This window comes from Nestor notabilis, unplaced genomic scaffold (genome assembly GCF_000696875.1).
Source record: "Nestor notabilis isolate BGI_N333 unplaced genomic scaffold, ASM69687v1 scaffold1771, whole genome shotgun sequence".
NCBI lineage: Eukaryota > Metazoa > Chordata > Aves > Psittaciformes > Psittacidae > Nestor > Nestor notabilis.
The window spans coordinates 46,253-65,739 of NW_009914959.1; the positions used below are offsets into that span (position 1 = coordinate 46,253).

The following is a 19,487-nucleotide window of genomic DNA, read 5'->3' on the forward strand; positions in this document are numbered from 1 at the left end:
CAGGCATAATTGCTTGCTTTCACTGGTACAAAATAAATACTGCTGAGATGCATGACAAAAGCTTGATTTCTTGAACAAAACCCCCTCCCCAGTCATCGTAATAATAAAGATCCTAAGAGAGCAAGCAGATGAGTAAAGAGCTATGCTGGAAATATTGCAGCTCTGCCTAGGAGAAACACAGCACTTGAGTTAAATTCATACTTCCCTGGGAAGATGTTGGGAAGAACTAATTGGAATATGCTATAGGCATTTGCAGCTGAGATCAAAGAAAGAAGCCCCCACTTCTAGCGTGTAATTCAGATGTATTTTTGAAGCCTATCTTAAGATAAAATGGATTGTGCCCTGCCTGGCTTCCAATGACCAGACTCCAGAGATTATCAAAGGAGCACAGAACAACTATTTAAAATTCAGTCTTTTTCATAGTAGAGATCTATTTTAGTTAGATTAATAGCTGTGACCACAGCCTGCATTTGCAGAAAGACAATGTGCTAGTGAACCATGGCTGTCAAACAACATAGCTTTATTATGCATGCAAGTTTGCCCATTGATGATATATTCATTATCTAACAGATACTCTGTTCAGACATTGTATTAATTGTTAATTCAGGCTTTCATTAAGCAGTTAACATCAAAGTCGGGGGGGATTGTTCTATTTTGGATACTGCAGTGTAATCTGAAAATCGTGTTATCTACTGATAGAATCATTTAAGTTGAAATTTTAAGCAGCTCTTCATTTCACTTTAATATTCCTTTAGCAGCATTTTGGTGTGATGGGTTTACAAAATCAAAGAGTCCACAAACTCAGCCCAATTTCTTTCTTCAAATCCCCTCTTACCTGAATGACTCCTCCACCGTGACCATCCTTCCCTGCTAAAAACTCTTCAGGCAAATTAATCATCTTCCCTAGCCAATCCAGCATGACAGTCTCCAGCTCTGTGCAAGCTGGACTTGCAGCCTGGGTTGAAAAATAGAACAGAGGAAATAACCTCGCTAGATCATGAAGAGAAATAGGACCTGCCAGAGTAAGAATAACTCTTTCTGTCTTTTAGGAAGACTGACTAACTTCACCAGCCACATTAGAGATCTGAAGACCATTCTGTGTATGTTTTTTCTAACACTTACTAAAAAAAATGTCAAACTGGGCCTCATATAGAATCGTGACTATCAAATGTCAAAGCTAGAAATTGCATCTTGGGTTTGGGCTTTTTTTGACATCAAGTAACAACCTCTTGAGAAGAGCCTATCTTATATGAATGTAGGGTTTTTTTAATACGATTTTCTACTAATCCAGCTGATGAGTGACAACACCGGGTGATAGGCAACAGCCATACCACTCAATGAATTACCAGTAAGTTTGCACTGCTACCACTGATCCTAAATGCTGGTGATCTTTCAAGAGCAAAACTTCTATGAGGAAATAGCCTTTTATTCCTTGAGTCATATAGGCTATGTGAAAATACTTGATTAGCCAAGGAATTCACCTATAAAAATAGTCCTGTGACTTCACTGCTATTAATCAATACTTTCATTGAAGAATGATACTGAAATGCCTCAAATCTTGGCAAGGTGACACACTATTACCACATAGCAGTACATACCCCAGTAAACTTACCCAAGAGAAGCCCACACATCCTATTCCACCACACAACATATCTGCAAGAAGAGCTGGGAAGGAAGAGGCTGCAGGGAAGTAGGCAAAAAAGTACGGGCTGTGCCAGTGAGTCACCTGTATTAAGGGAAAAGTAGTCATTTTTAGCTAATGCAGGAAGCAGAAACAAATTGTCACAAAATCAGAAAATATTAGAGGTTGGGGCCAGTCAACAGTTCTTGAGTACCTGACTCTAACGCTTTTTAGTGTTACATTTTTTAGAATAGCTTTCTTTGTTTTTTCTTTATTTTGTATCTATCTTTACTCAAATCAGAAAAAATTAGTTCTTGTCCCACCTCCCAGCAGTTCCAAAACCAGAGTTCTCTGTTTGTCTGCCTAGAAGACAAGACTTGCATGAGCAGTGACACCATGACTTTCTGTGCAGGGCACTGTTCTTGAGCCTCTGCTTTCAGGGACTCACTGATACTTTTTTCTTTCATCTCGATGACATGCAACTGACTTAGCAAGTTCAGGGCAGCAGAGGTCCACAGAACCTTCTTGCCCACTCTCTTCTCCAAATAACTCTGGAGTTACTTGGTAAAATTCAGGTACTGAATCTGGCCAGACAGCTCCTTACCACAGAATGAAACAATCTGTTCCAGTATTCAGTATCTTCTGTAGAAAATTAAACTATTATCTCTTTGTAACAAGTTGTGATTTATATACAATTCCTCTTTATATGTTCTAATATGAGAGCACAATAACAGCACAAATAGCAGCAATATTTAGAATTATCATATGCAAGATCTATGCAATTTTAAGGATCTATGAGATACTTGATAGTGCTCCACATCTCCAATCTAATAAAATTTGAAAATGGGAAATGTACTGCCACACTGCAATGTGCAGTGAAAATAATGTAATGTGATGTGATATGTCTGGCAAAACCAGCTTTCACATTCAAGATAAAAGGCAAATTTTAGAAAAAAATGCTTCTAGAGGATTAGATGGACTATAAGCAAGAATTCAGCAGAACGTGTGTAAGATCTTTCTTTGTTTGGAAATCCAGAGGCTGCCGAGTTATTGAAGCTAAGCCTTTTCTTATGCCATTTTGTGTTCTTTTCTTTTTAATACTGGAGTTCTAAATCGAGTAGGATAAGAACATACATTATCTCTTGCCTGAGCTCCGGCTTTCCTTCCTGTTTTGTTCTGCATTCCCACCTCTGATCAATCTTACCTTTCACACTCCTCTTTCTCTCAGTCTGTGATAAGGTTTCTAGTTCTAGAGCTAACTCTACATACTGCAAATATCCATTTATTTCCTCGCCTAGCCTTCTTCATACCAACAAACAGCTCTTCTTTAAGGGGCATGCTCCATGCTAAGGGAAACTGCCTTAACTCTTGTATATACAATGAATCAGATATCACTTTCTCTGCTGTAGTATACCATATATAACATTTCAGATGCCCCTATCTCTTTCATATGAAAACAGCCCCAATCCACTACAATTTTCCACAGTCTAAACTAGTCCTACAGGTGTATGTTCAAGATTCCTGTTTTTCTGGCGTCCTGGTTTCAGCTGGGATAGAGTTAATTTTCTTCCTAGTAGCTGGTGCAGTGCTGTGCTTTGGCTTTAGTCTGAGAACAAAGCTGATAACACACTGATGTTTCAGTTGTTGCTCAGAAGTGCTTACCCTGATCAAGGACTTTTCAGTCTCTCATGCTCTGCCAGTGAGGAGGGGCACAAGAAGCCAGGAGGAAGCAGAGACAGGACACCTGACCCAAACTAGCCAAAGGGGGTATTCCATACCACAGCACATCATGCGCAGTATAGAAACTGGGACCTGCGAGTGGCGGATTGCTGCATCGGTGGTGATCAACCGTATTGTGCATCACTTGTTTTTCTTGAGTTTTATTCTTTCTTTTTGTTATCTTCCTTTTCATTATAATTATGATGACTATTATTATTACCAGTATTATTATATTTTACTTCATTACAATTATTAGACTGTTTCTATATCAACCCACAGGTTATACCTTTTTTCCAGTTCTCCTACCCATGCCATGGAGGAGGGAGGGGTGGGAGTTAGCAAACTGAGTTGTCAGCTGGGATTAAACCACAACTGGTCACTGGATCCAAACCTTCTCAAATCAGGTATCCAAAGACAAGCCACTGTGAACATTTTTAGCTGTATCTCTTACCTGGTCAGGATCTCTCTCTTTGCTGTAACAAAGTTTTAGAGCACTTGTGGCAAACACCTACCTTCACAAATCAGAATAAAAAATGGGATGGGACTTGGCTTTTCACAGGAAAACAACAGATTTAAAAATACCCAATAAACAGTGGTCCCTGATAGGACCCACATGCACAGACTTTCACTGACGTCCACAAAGAGCCAGGGCTGCCACTGTTCATCTCCCCAGCTCTAATCCTTTGTGATCTGTAAGACTTGTGACATTCATCTTGGGTTAATCAAGTTAAACTGCCTACTTGCTGGGAGCCATTTGTTTGATGAAACACAGCAGATTTCAGTTGCACCACTCACACAGAGCAAAAAAGCCAAAAGCCCGAGGGCAAGTGCAGCTGCAGTTCTTCCTCCTGCCTCCCCTTCCCCCTTCTCTTGAAGCAGCTGTATAATTCATTTCGTTTGCCATGTTGGAACAGACACACTTAGTCAAATATTGCAAAGAGTGTGATATAATTGATGCTTGTTTTTTCAGCCCTCTGCTGATAAACAGTGATACACAAGTGTCTTGATTTCAGTAATTACCACTCTAATGCCTCTCAGAGACTTTTCACTGCCTAGATTTTGTCCAAGGATGTCTTTCTTTCTGTGGCTTGCTTAGTCTAAGCAAAAGTCTTCCTTTACCACACACTAAGAATTGGGTACTTTATCTGAGAGTTCATAGATTAATGGATCCAATGTGAGGAAAATTAGCATCTTCGTAACTGCTACTTGCAGTTACAACTAAACTTGATAATTTTTGACTCTAAAAAAGGACATATATCTCATGAGAACAAAGCAAGCCTGAGAGAGAAAGGTGACTCCCACTGATATTTTTGTATGTAAATCCTTTCCACCTTGGCTTCCTGATGTGGAGATCAGAGTTCAGCAGTTGTTCCCTCAGTCCCTGTGTTCATATTAGGAACTTGGCACCATTATGGTCATTACCATTTAGTGGACTGCCCTTTGAAGGCCTACATCCAATTTCACAAGAACTCTCCATAGAGAAGTTTTACCGCACATGAATACTTGTTCTCCTATATGGTAAAAACAGCAGTGGGTACTGCATCATTGCTTTACACAATTAATTGATCCTTGCTCCTCTGAAGGAACACCACATTCATGTTTTCAATCATCTAATGTGGTAAATACCTGAACACAAGTAACACAGTAAAGATATCAGCATGAAGGAAACAAGAATCATTTATGGGCCACTGATAGCATATAGCAAAACAAGGTTCTATGACCTCTGTTGTGTTATTTATTCTGTTTGAAGAAGCTCAGTTGCTCATTTGTAAAACGGAAATAAGACATTCCCTGGCGAAACACTAGAAAATCACTATAGCTGAAAAACACTAGATGTACTTAAAAAATGTTAGTCTTGTCAGGAAAAAGATGGGAAGAAGATTAAGGGAAAATACAATGGGGGTAGGTTGTCCCTATAGCCAATTTCAAAAGTCCCTAAAACAAATTACAAACAATTTTAGAAGTCTCTAAACCAAATGTGAGTAAGTCTTATGTTAAATTCTTCCTATGCTCCCTGCCACCATGTGTTTGTACAGCACTATCATTTTCACACTTCAGTTTCTGTGAACACAGCCAACAGAAGAAGCAGCTTGCGCAGCACTATGCAGAGAAGAGGTCCAGAAACACTACTAAGACTAGTGTATGTGAGCCCTGCAGTGGTTGTGACGCTCCATAAGGCACAGTCCCCAGCAGCAACTGAACAGCTACCCCTGGCACATCATGGGTCTCAACCCAGACTAAATTCCTGAGGGAGTATGCAGCTCTACAGGCCTGGCATTGCAGGGATGATGAGGCCTCTTGCCAAGGTTGGGGCAGTGCAAGATGGTCTCTTAGCCTGCAGGAGGTATGCACTAGTGGAGGGTCTGGTTTATCCAACGTAATGAAGCCTTATACTGCTGATTGTGCAGTATCAGAAATGACAAAAGAGAGATTGAGTGGATCTTCCCAAGACATTGCTCAAGGTATCTCAGATACAAGAGCCTGAACCCCAGAACATACCAAAGGAGGAGCAGTCAGAGTCTCTACTTACTGCATTGGGGAATGGAGTCCCGCCTTGGTGAAGAGCAGAAACTTGCAACTACTGACACTAGGAGGAAGGCTTCTGCTCCACCTGCAGGTCTGCAACTACAGAAAAGGTTCAGTGCCCTGGTTGCAGATGGGCTGGGAGCACAGCTGTGTGTAGTGAAGCACCCAAGCAACCTGAGTGTTGAGGGATTTGGATTTTAAGACCCAAGAGAGCCATTGTGAAGACTTCATCCTTGGAAATATGTAATGCCCAATTGGACATGGTCCCAAGCAACCTGCTCTAACTGACCCTGCTTTAAGCAAGGGGGGTGGAATAAATGATCTCTAGAGGTGCCATCCAACCTCTACTCTACTATGACTTTATGATTCCAAGCTCATGTCAGTCTTCGGTATTGAGTATAAACAACATAGGCAGAATCAGAGTTACTATAAGAACAGGGGTTTACGTATTTTTGTAATTATGTACTTGTGCTCTTCATGTCAAAAACACTAACATTTCACACCAGAGAAAAGTTTTGTAAAGAACATTTCTTCTTCAGCATGTATTACCTTGTAAAAGTAAATTTACTTGCAGGGCATGTAAATATCAAGAAAAAGATAATTTAATTAAGACGACACATGACACGCTGATGATGTAATTGGAATTTGATGTCTCACTTTCTATTCTCATATGACTCATATCTTCTTTTTTAATTTGATATTATTTTATTTAATGTTCTTATGTGTTTAAAGCAAAGTTTTTTCTGTTCTACTCCACAGACAAAATAATCGTTTAGTGTTTTCATCCAACGAAAAAGAAAAGGCAATCGTATCTATGAGCAGCAATGGAAGTATTTGCATGTGTTGGACATAATTCTCTTGTCTAATTAACTCTGTCAGATTTAAGACTTCATCCAAAAATCTTTGAGAAAAGTGGAAAGATTTTCATTGATTTCAGTGGAGCTTTTACCTGTGAAAGGACAGCAGCATTGGCTCCAAGGGAAACAAGATAAAGTCATATTGAGTATCAAATATTTACATTGGTCAATGAAAAGGAATTGGTATTATAGAACACTGACTAAACACATTTGCAAAGCAGTGGGTCGAGTCACATTGCAACCACATCACCTAACTGTATCCAGAGAAGCAATGCAAAATGGTTATTGCAGAGATCCAAAAGAGGGATTCCTCTTTAACGTTTACTAATAATCCTGTCCTCTTGAAGCTACTTAGAGGCCCTAAAAGACAAGGATATATTTAAAATAAAGAAGGTATACCAGGAGTGGAAAACCAAGAAAGATTCAAAACTGGACAAATGCTAGATACTTTGTTCTGCATTGTCTGTCCAACACTGATCTATCCAAGGACTAATATTTAGGTAGTGGCCATCTGCCTTAAAAGCTACTAAAAGTTGACATTTAGGAGAGTAAGTCAACAGAACAAGTATCGAGAAGAATCCTTTCTAGTCAGCGCTGTAATAAAAGGGAAACTCCTAAGAGAATTTTAACATTTAAAGATCAGCTTGAAGGAACACTTTAGGCACAGCAGACTAATAAAAAAAGCATTTTATAAAATATTTATTGTACTTTGCAAGTAGCAAAAATATCACATGAAAGTTATGAAGCTTTGCCTTAACTAGTTCAAGGGGATGAAAGGGGATTATTTCCAAAAGCAATCCTTGCATGAAGCAAAATAATGATTTGATTATTTTTAGCAAGAACAGAAAACATTTGTTGTGTAAAGTGTTAGGTCATATTTAACTAGGGATACAAAGCAGAATCCTGCCTTCTAAAGCTAATCAGTGTAGATACTTAAGTTCGTAAGGTCTAGCTGCACAGCCTTCAATTCACACTTTCCTTAAAGGCTTTGAAAACCTACATGCAGTATCGAACATTACACTACAGATCCATTTTTCTTACCCCTGGCATAATGATCTTCTCAATGTCTTTAAAGACATCCTCAAAGGTCTCAGGATTCTGGGGCGCACAGTCCGCAATGAGGGGCCTTAGATATCCTGGTTCCACATCTGGGAAGACTTGTCTTTCATCTATCTTCTCCAGGTAATCTGCAATATAGTCCACCATCTCCTTCCCTCTCTTGCGGAACTCTGCAGCATCCATGGGTATCAGAGTTTAGGACTTCTTATCAGAAAAACCCTAAAAAAAAAAAAATAAATAAAAAGAAAAGGAAAAATTCACTTTTGAAAGAAAATTTTACTAGCTTTAAACCTGTTACTCAGATTTATAGCATGACTCATATGGCCTTTCTGAAAAGACCATATGCTCTCATTTCTGCATGTTAGGCCAATATCCATACAGTATTACATTCTGCTCCACTCCAATATTAGCTGAACATTGTATAGAAGTAAATCACACTGTTAAATCTTTGATGCCTAAGTCACAATGTAGATTATCTTAATACAGACAGGCTGTATCTTTAGCACAGGAAAGCAGTAAAGGCACATCAGTGAAGATTCAGAAATCACAGACTTAATTCTTACTGCTGTTGGTTGACACAAGGATGTGGCACTGTTATGTGGCACATTAAGAAGAGGTTTAAGAAAACAGCATGCTGTTTGTCCCTAAAATAATCTATAATAACGAGCTATAATAATCACAGTTATCACAGTGATCCATTTTGCTGCCCTGCTATTTTATCTTCTTCTTACCTCCTGTCTTGCCTCAAGATTTAGCTTCTTCACTCTTTCACTGTAAATGCACATACTGTGTCATTTACAAAACCTTACTTCATATGAAGGTTTCTACTAGAATTCACTTAGACTTGATCTGTGCTGTATTTTGTAGGATATGAGAAAGCTCTCTGGGGCTGTCCCTATTTACAAGATGTTGGGCAGGGTGCTTTAAGCTAGGCAGAGACTGTGTAAGCACACCCAAGGTGATATATGGCTCAGCTCAGATGAGCTGAAGTTTGCCTGCAAAGTACCGTGTAAACATAATTCATGTTGCTACAGTGCCTGCTCCTGCCATCCTGGCATGCCCAACTTTTTTACTGTATGTGGCTGTGCATTTTGAGTGCTCAGTAAATACAAGGTTGAGACAACAGTGCCTGAAAAAAGTCCAAGAGTCTTTATAAACTCAGAGTGAGTGATAATGTTCCTGGTGATCTAGTAAGAAAATTGGCAAGTAAAGTAAGGATATTCGCTGCTAGTGTAAACAGTTACTACCTAGTTCACATACCTTCAGATCTTCACTTTGTAAGGAAATAATTATATTAAATACAAGGTGAATATTAGGTAATTAAGAGACAATTTCTTATATATCAGTTACTTGTGCTAAGGATTTATAACCACGGTCATCATTTTGAGAAAAGAGAGACCCTTCTGGGGTCTTTATTATATTTGAATTAGTACTGTTACATTACAAAAGAAAGACATCATTGATAAACACCAATCTAGAGGCACATCTGCTGCTACAAATAGAGGACCTGGGATTTGTGTGGAGCAGCTGCTGCTGCTATTTAAAAAGGCAGGGTGCTGCTTGTAGGTCATGAACCAGTTGGGAAAGCAAGGATCCGAACAGTAGGGATTTCTAGCCTCCACCCCCCACTCCCCACCCCACCCCACACCCCCCACCGAGAATAGCTGTTATTTTTGCTATTTTGTTAGAGTTATATTACTCTCTTTAACTATCATGTCAGTGTTAATTGGCTCGCTCTATGAATTTCTCAAAGGGGAATTAGGATCTTTCTCAGATCTTGCTACTAAGTTGCTGAAAACACATAATCAGTAGTCATTACCATCCTCAGAGGATTCTGGTGGGCAGTTTTGTCTGTCATCTCCCCTTTCAAAGCCTGTGTTTAAGCAAGCAATTTTTTTTCTTCTCCTTTACAATCAGGGTTACAGTCAGGATTATTCCATTTCTTCAACACCCCCCATATCTTATGTGCATTTTCATTTAATATATTTTTGATGGCAGTTCAAAATTGTAATAAACTTTCTAAATAAGTCAGCATGAACTGCAGTGACCAATATGCTGTGATTAGCTGCTGTGACAGCAAGCTAATCACAGCCCAAGGCTCCACTCTTTACTTAAGATTTTGCCAGAATAAGTCTAAGTATCATACTGTTTCATTTCTTTTTCAAAATATCTCTAACTTAACCCTTAACTTATGCTGTCATTATTTCTTTTATGCTACTTCATTCATCAGTTCATTGCTATAGCATGCTCTGAAGAACTTGGATGTGGTAATCTGTTATTTTTTCCTCTGGTTTCAGAGATGAAAGCTGTGAAAATAAGAATTTAACCCATGACTGCCAAATTAGTGGGAGTTGCCTGAGACAGAACTGACTCAGAACTCCTACTAATTTGGTGTTTCTAGCACTACTGTTGCTCACCACTGAGTTACAGTTATTCCTACAGACTTTTACACATGGACCAGTTCAGCTGAATATCTTATTCAGTATCTGTGTATCCAATGAACTGTAAGTATGATGTCAAGAGCATCCCTATACTACTGTTTAGCTTTACTTTTTATCAATCAAACATAGGACACAAGCTCCTGTGGATCGCTTGGTCTTTTTCCTGAAATATAAATCAAATGGCATAAATAGCATCATGTGTAAGCTCACAAACACACAGACAAAAATAAATTTACTTTATCATATCACTACAACATAGATACTACATTATATAGATTGCGGCCATTTTTCTACCACTGAGATCTTTTTGGATCTGAAATCCTTTCTATTCCAAGTAATACCTGCATTATCCTGTTCCTATATAGTATGCTGATATAATTTTTTGTCATTTTTATTATTAGCAGTTGGACGAAGTTCTTTTTGGATATCAGGATAAGCAAACAAAATTTAGATCTAAACATCAGATACACATTCTGTGGATTCAGCCTATGACCATGGTATTGAAAACTGTCAACTCAATTTGACAAAATACACATTTTAGATAATCACTGAGATCTTATTTGTTATGTGCTGACTATAGGTCTTCCTAAGAAATGGAAGTCCCCTAGCTCATCCTAACATTGTTTTGGCTGCACTACTTCTGCCATAAATCACTGCTTCAATAGTATCCTCAAAATTCAGGATGAAGAATTAAATTACAGGGGAAACCCACTGTTTTGCATGGGAGAAGTAATTGAATTAGGAAGCTTAAACATAAAGAATGGGAGGATGAACCACCCATCACAAATCTGCCATAGTCACTGCAGTGTTGTAAATTGATATAAACTGGTATCTAGTTAACCTCTAATGAATTTTCACTTCAGTTTGATCCAGTGAAATACATCAATCTGCTTCACTCTGAGATGAAGTATTTCATTCTTCTTTCTCCTGAAGACAATAAAGAGAAATTGAGATCTAGCTAAACATCTGTCTGTCTGTCTATCTATCTATTTATCTATCTACCTACCTACCTACCTGCCTACCTATTTTTATGTACCTAGGCATTATCTTTCCTAAAAGTCCTTGACTGAAAATTCCTTACTTACTGCAACACACATATCTCACTGGGAACTGTGAAGGCAGACACAGGAACACAGTGGTCATTCAACTTTTCCTTTTCACCTCCTGTTTTATATCCATTCTTCTGTGAGTGACAAGACACTCTCATCCCTATTTTTATTCCTCAGCTCTTCATTATAGATCTCACTTCATCTGATTGAAAGTATTACTTGCCAGGGAAGCCACATCCAACAGACTGAATATCTGACAAATATAATGATTACCAGTTAGTACTCTAAAAATTCAAATTACATCACCTCTCTAAACAGTACATAATATTTCTCTCTTCTACCTCTCACATGAATGTACAATGCAACAATACAATGAATAGAGAGAGACCTTCCCTCTATGCTGGTATATTTTAAAAATATAGAATGTGATTTTCTAAGAAGCAAAATACCTCAGATAACTCAGCGTCTAGGGTCTAAAATGAAAACGGTTTGAGAGCATCATATTTCCTGAAGGGCTGAGTGTTACAATCTGTGTGTACTTGAAATATTCACTTAAGTTGAAGCAATTTAAACTGAAAAATAATGCAGGCTGAGTTTCCATAACTAAATGGAAACTTCAGCAAAGCTGAGACTTTCTCTAAAGTATTTAATAGTGGTCTGCTTTCTTGAAGGCCCATAAAGACTGACAAAGACTCCATGCTCTCAGGGATCCCACAATTCCTGTATGAATTTCAGCATATTCAACATCTGCCAGCTGAACACCAGCTGGGGAGAGGACAGCTTCTCAGCTGGCACCCACCCTAATTTTCAACCTCTGTCAGTTTGTAAGCACAGACTGTAAATTCACTGACAGCCTCACTCTGATTGATAAAAATCACTTTTACCAAGAATACCAACCCAAGTATTCCAGTACTTAAAAGGATCCTACAAGAGTGCTGGAGAGGGACTTTTTACAAGGGCATGTAGTGACAGAACAATGGAGAATAGCCTTAAACTGAAATCATGTAGATTTTTATGAGATAGTAGCAAGAAATTCTTCATGATGAGGGTGCTGAGGCCCTGGCACAGGTTGCCCACAGAAGCTGTGACTGCCCCATCCTTGGCAGTGTTCAGGACCAGGTTGGACGAGGCTTGAAGCAAACTGGTCTAGTGGAAGCTGTCCCTGCTGATGGTGGTGGTGGGGAACTAGACGATCTTTGAGGTCCCTTTGCTCTTTAATTTTGCTGGATTTTTGTCACAGATAACATGTCCTCTGATGCTTTGTTTAAACTGCTCCTACCTTAAAGCACTGAAATTAGAACATGGCAACGTTTTATTTTAATGAAGTTACTAAAAACTGTTGTTAAGTCTTTAGATTGTAAATCCGGTATAATATTCATTTGCAAACCATTTTCTGCCTTATTCAGAACTGAACCATACAAATAAACAGTTTAAGCACATTTAAGTATCAAATACATTTATAGGTGTAACATTATGCAGGTAATGTTCAGCTTATTATTTTTGTTAAAAAGTATTTTCTATAATTTTAGAATTTGTTATTTGTATTAAATAAATATAAATGTAAAAGATATCTAAATGCTACAAGGAAATTTGTTATGAGGACGAACAAAAGGAAAAAGAACAACTGTGGAGATAAGTGTATTTGACGTATTATAATTTTATGAGTGCCTGTTCTCCAGTTCATCAAAGTAAAATAAAAAACAGCTAACATAATAAAATCTTTTAGCAGCTCCTATTATTAAATGCAGAAGGAAAAATGCACAAAGCCATTAATAGCACCTTAAACTGAGAGCTGCATTGGCTCAAAAAAGTAATAACTATACATCTTTCCAATAAATGAGACAAGTGCACTTTCTATAATGCCAACTGATTGTTGCAGAATATAATGTAATTTAGAGGCTTGTGGTGCTACAGTGACACCACTGAAGCCATGAGGACTTCCTGCTATTGAACCTTTCTGCTATTGAAGGTTTTTGCAGCTGTTGCTACTGTTAAACTAAACTTTACTGTTGGCGATAGTATCGCCTGAGTAAAGACTATAGGATGAATTTTATTTCAGCATGAGTAAAAAGGATCTGTACTCTGTACTCTGTACTTCTACCTTTGCACAAGCCAAGAACTGGAACTATATGATCTTAAGGTCCTTTCCAACCCTAACCATTTATGATTCTATGAATTAGGTATGCATGTTACAGGCCCTACATTTCATTTAAAAATTTTGTTTTCCATTTAGAAGTTGCTGGTTTTATTAATTGCTATCACTGGCACAGAGTCTGCAAACTTAGTAATTTTCCCTTCTGAGGTCTTATTATAGTGATGGGAAAGGGTTATTTCTGAGGAAAATCTCACCCTAAAAAGTCCTGCACTGAATTTATCTTGAAAAACTTATTATTCAGAATATTTGGCAGAGAATTTCTCAGGGTCTGCTTGGTTATTCAGAACTGTTACACTTGGAAAGTCAAGATATAAACTTTTGGATATATAGGATTCTGCATAAATGTACATAAATAGTTATAGCTGACATACATCATACATAAAAACAAGCAAACACAAAATGACAGGTGCACACTACATTGTGCAAACTTAGGTTAAAAAGAAATGCTTTCTGAGTACCTCAGATTATCCCTAAAGCAACACAGGCTGTCTGTTTATTAGCCAAGCTCCCACTCTAAGTAACCAATTGTTGCATTAATCCAAATGCACCCACTTGAATTCAAAAACTACAAAGCTTTAAGGTCAAAGTATGCTACTTACAGCGAGTTGGTAAGGTTTTTTCTTCTCTTCTGTCTTTCTCACTGTCTTTCCTTGCTCCTCTGTGGCAGCTATAGAGCGCAGAGGATGCAGTTGCCAGCATATATAGGCAGAGTATCCACGTCCCCTCAGCCTATCACAGACAAGCACTTTGCATTGAACATGCAGCAGCAGCATCTCTCCCTCCTCCCACACTTCCTCCAAAATATACTGAACAAAAAAAGCTACCTGAAAGGCAGACAGACCTGCAAAACAGCCATTGCCTACATTAAGTGTGAAGAGGTGTGTGTTTCCTTCCACTAACTCTATTAATGAGTCTGACAGTGAGCATCTGATCACATGCTCCTGGTCTGTATTACACACTCCGGGACATTTCTGCTCTGGCTGTTGCTCTAAAAGCAAGTGCTTTGAACCACTTCTGTGAAACATTATTTTCAGGAAAGAAACACAGAGATGGTTGAAATACCACTCAAGTGTCTGCAAGATCTGAACAGGTATACATATGGGACATGCTGTATCTAACTTTTTCCAGTTTCTCTCTCTCATCATACATATACTTAAAAGCAATAGTAAATGTTCAAGATTTGTTTCCCTATTCTAAAAGTTTTATGTGGAGTTCTCTTTCTTATTTGTATCCTGGTAACCGCCTGTCATTTTTATTTAGTTTGTTTTAATTTATTTTATTTGGGGTTTTTTTAATTATTTTATTTGTTTGTTTTAAAAATGCTACCAGCATTTCATCTTCCTGAGCAGCTTATAGGCAGGTAGTGTGGAAGGAGATCTGGGACAGCCACTGCTCCCAGAGCAGTCCTTAGTACACTGCAGTACTACAGCCAGCCTTTTTGTGAAGGAGGGAAAAGACCAGGCAATAATTGCATTTTCTATTAAAATCACATTTTTTTTTTTTTTTTATTTCTCAGGAAAAAAGGGGGAATAAGCGTGAGAGGCAAGGTGGAAAAAGGGAATTAAATGCTCTTCTAAAAGCATATCCCGTGTCTCCCTGTAATTCTAATAATACTTCTGGCTCATACTACTTTTCATAATTCTCTTCATCAATATTGGCAATACACAAATCTTTACTTTACAGAATTTTTCTGTGGTGGACAAAAGCAAGATCATTAAGTTTTCCCTTACAGCTGCTGGCTAAGTCAGACCTGCGGTGGCCCTGCAGATTTGTTCCAGGCCATTCACTGTGCTGACTCTTTCATAGAGAAGAACTTCTCTTACTGCTGAAACACAGTGAATATAGATCTCCCCTTCACTGCCAAACTGTTTCAAAATTCAAGATACCAGTGTGTGAGAAATTAGAGATGATCCTAAAAAGATTAAAGGCCACGGCTTGTTGGTGAGCAACCAACAGATCACATTATTCATGTTTAATGTGAGAAGGCTTCAATGTGGTTTTGCCCATGGAGGTATGTCACCCTGATGATGATATATAACTATGCTGTGCCCAGGCAGAAATGGTACCAATTTATTACAATTGCCGAACTATTTGGTTTGCAAACAAGGTGGGAAAGATAACATGTTTGAACAGGAGGCTCCAGCATAGCACCAGAGAATGATGCAGACAATGTATTATAAGTCATTTTGTATTCCCATAGACACAGATCAAAGCAGTGGGAGTTAAACAGTTCGTACCCACCTTCCAAGAGTTTTCACCTCTTCCATCATTATACAATGCAGATTAGAAATTAAATGGCAGGTTCCCAGAACAGAACAGTCACTGTTGGCTAAGCCTAAGTAAAAACTACCTGGTGGTGTGTGTTTCTTGCTTAGTATTTGATTTACTCCTTATCCATAGTTTGAGGATGCTACTTGGAGACTGCAGGCCTTTTTTTCCCCACTTCCCTTGCTGTTGCTCATTCAGGAAAAGAACGGAAGTAGAACCTGTCTATGTCTTTTTTTTCCCCAATATACTTTTCCATGAATGTAATAATACCAGTAATGGCAAAGAAAATTGTCTGTGAAAAGGAAAAGGAAAGGGAAAAAATTTAACAATCACTCAGACGTACTGGAATGGAAAGTCATTGTATCTTCCATGAACAAGGTCCAAATCTGCATGAGCCATAAAATGAGACAAGACAGAAAAGACTATTTTAGCAGAAATGTGCAAATAACAATTTTCTAGATAAAACAGAGTATGCATTTCCTTTGGAAGAGAGTAAGAATTAAATAAAGCCTTGAGACACAAATAGACAGATTACTTGCATCGTATGAGGATAAAACCTAAGTCTCCTGCAGAACATAAGTAGACTTTGCAACGGATTAGCCAGGAGATGAATCTCAGACAGAGATGACAAACTGGGAAAGTATCTATCTTGTCTTCCATGAATATTTTATGTGTGACTTGTTTTCTCTCTTCAGTTCCGTATTGCTGTCTGTGTGAACATGTGAAGGTAAACCAAAGAACGATAAAAAGGAACTGCTAACGGAGCGAACATGGACACAGACTCAAACACACAATTTCGGAGGAGTTAATGTACCACTTGCTGGTTTGAGGCAGTCTAAGCACTTCACTCTTACAGAAGCAAGCCTACAGAAAAGAGAGAGGTTGTGATGAACTGGAAAAGTGTCAATAGAAAAACTGACAGGCTGTGAAGAGTCACAGAGACAGCGAGAGCAGGCTGCAATCACAGTAGGCAGGCTCTTCCAATACAGAGATAGGAATAGCTTCTGCTGTGAGCTTGAGAAGATGTGCTTACCTAGCGGTGTAGGCACTGCCGGGGCACACATCCAGCCATATACTGCTCACAGGAAGAATTTTCTCAAGCATTGACTATTTGAGCCTCACAGAAGCAGTGGCTGATAGATGAACTGCTATCAGGTCTTAAATGTGCTATTAAGAACTCATCAGAAAAGTAAATCGTAGCAGCTAGTTTACGAACAGAATAATATGTCCACTATGTAGGTGAAAAGACAGACCAAGGTGTGGCAAGAGGAACAAGATGGCTTGAGATACAGAGGGAAGATAATGCAGTGCTTGTTCTCATAGAAGTGATTTGTTTTGACCACTGTTTACAAAGATATCAAAGATCATGTAAGACTTGGTCCAGAAAACATTTTGTCATTGGCTGTGATTAATGCATTGCCATCAGGACCATGCACTTACCATGCACTGCTCGCAGTAACTTGGAAGAGCATTTGCCGCCAGTATAAGCCTCAAGCCATTCTTTATGGGATGAGAACAACATTGGAGTCTCCTCACAGAGAGCAAGTTGGTGCTCAGTTTTCTGAGATTACAACAGGTATAAGGGATCATACTAATGTTTCTTGCCCTTCCTCCCTGACAGCTTTGTTGCAAAGGTGTCTCTGACTCTCCTTCAGTCCTGTGCTAACATAAGTACCTTTCTAGAAAAGACAAATGCCAATTATCATAAAAGTTACTGAGTACATGGACTGTCTCCAAGAAAGAGAAATTACTTTACACATCACAGACCTAGGGCTCTGGAGAACTGAGTCAGAACTGAATCGTCCACATCCGCAGTTCTCCCTGGTCATGGACACACATTCACAGCTGAAGTGGTAAGTAAAGTAATATTTGCTACCTTCTGCTGCGGGTTATTGTTTGCATCTCAGAGGTGGCAGTGGTATATGTACATGCCTCAACTACTTGAGTGTAGTGTTTGATTTTTGCTTAGGAAGAGCATTTACACTATGGTGAGGCTTTCCTTTGTAGCCATGTGACCATTATGCCCTGCTCCTGACTCCTGGTAATATGATTAGCATAACCAAAGCCATTTGTTAAGACAAGCAGTCATAAAACTTCTCTCTTCCCCTTTTCAAAACTGCAGTTGTCACAAAGATGTGATGAGCCCCATTATAGAACAGCCAGATCTCCTGTCAGCATTGTGACAAGACTGTTTGCCCACTGAGCATTGCTGCCAGGATGTGGTGACACTCATTATGGAACAGGGAAGTTGTAACACCATGAGATACTGCCTATGAAATTAAGCAGATGCAAGTTGTGCTGCTGGACAGCAAAACTTGTGATCCACCAGTGGTCTGGGATGCATCCACTGTTTGTCATCTTCTTCCTCTGAAGATTGAGTGAGTGACTTACCTTCTTTTGGGTAAAGTCTAAATCCAGATTTTGATTATTGTATCATGTACTGATTATTAAGAATTTGACCCAAACTGCAGAGGGTCCAGGTGACTAAAAGTCTGGGTAACTAAAGACTCTAGATAATAAAGCAAACTACAGCAATTACTAGAGATTTTGCTTAAAAAAGTATGATAATTGATAAAAACTTCATGCAACAATAAACTACACTAAATGCTAGAAATTGTTGATAACAATAAGCTCTGCTGATAATTAAGTATTTTATGTACTACAAGCCTGTGGCCAGTCCTCATTCTAGCGGAGATCCATAAAGGAACCTGCCAGTCCATGCAGCACTGGATGACAGAGCCACCAAGTGTTCACACACTCCATCCTGCCAACACCATAAGGGCAATTATCTCCAGCTAGGAGGCAAAACAGCCAGCCAGAAAAGATAACAGCTTCAGCTGCTGCAGGTAGCTTCACCACAGCACAGCCAACCATATCCCCACTCAGAACTGCCTGCCATCTGTTCTCCTTATGATACTGTTCACTTCCACACCTCAGGTAATCACACTTCCATGTTATCATTAGGAGAGACAGGCTCTCATTTAGGCAGGATTTACATGTGACTGGAGGAGACAGGCAGTTAAATAAGAAGGATAGTCTGATGCATTCACCACATTTGTGCTCAGAGACCTTAGTTCAAGTTCTTGTTTTCAAGTACAGAAGCAAGTCTTCACCATATGCTGTGCAATTCTGGGTAAGTCCTCAGGGGCAGCTTCCATAAAATATTTTGCTAGGAAGACTTGTTCTCTTACAGCTTATTTTTCTGTGTTACCACATTTGGATCCAACTCCATTTGGAATCCAAATGGCCTAAATCTAGCCCAGGTTTTAAGTGGCAGCACCTCCTCACCAACACTCTGGCAGTTTGTCTCTAGTCAGAGGCACAGATTTTGAACCTCTGTGTGCTGAAGTCAGATGCTGCAGTCTGTCATTCTGCACAGTTCTCTGAAAGACAGTTTCAGAAACTTTGGGAAGTTTTGAAATTTCTATTTTTTTCTTCCTGCTAACTCCTTTAAAAAGTGTCTCTTTTATTTAGGAGTGATCTTGATTTCCATAGTCTTAAGAGCCATCTTTTCCACCTTTACCACCAGACTAACTTCTGTCAGGAGGAAGTGGTTAAGAAATGTCTTTTTTCACTCTTCTTCACTGCTCAGAGAATAGTGAATGGACAGAAAGCATGATGAGGGAAGGAGCATCACTACCACACTTTATGATACATACATTGCAAAACAGAATGGAGCAAAATACCTTACCTGGCTGTAGCTTCTGCTGAATTGTCTGATATATTTTCAGTTTCTCTCAACAAGACATCAGTCTAAACCTATTCCTACTGCCCACTGAAGCAAAAATTAAC

The 19,487-nt window shown here is 38.9% G+C and overlaps 1 protein-coding gene across 5 annotated transcripts in view; it reads right to left on the reverse strand.

Annotated features, from left to right (window-relative positions):
• Positions 1-14,149, reverse strand: part of DDC (dopa decarboxylase (aromatic L-amino acid decarboxylase)) — a 55,452-nt gene extending 41,303 nt beyond the window's left edge. For 2 of the 5 annotated variants that reach the window (XM_010023898.1, XM_010023896.1), the window contains exons 1-3: positions 7,765-7,965; positions 1,613-1,726; positions 836-955 (exon numbers count right to left, since the gene is read on the reverse strand). In XM_010023898.1, the coding sequence (XP_010022200.1) occupies positions 836-955; positions 1,613-1,726; positions 7,765-7,965 (435 nt within the window). Of the gene's footprint in view, positions 1-835; positions 956-1,612; positions 1,727-7,764; positions 8,002-14,026 lie in introns of those variants that run through there. The other 3 variants (XM_010023893.1, XM_010023895.1, XM_010023897.1) reach the window with 3 other exon arrangements.
• Between the last annotated feature and the right edge of the window lie 5,338 nt (positions 14,150-19,487).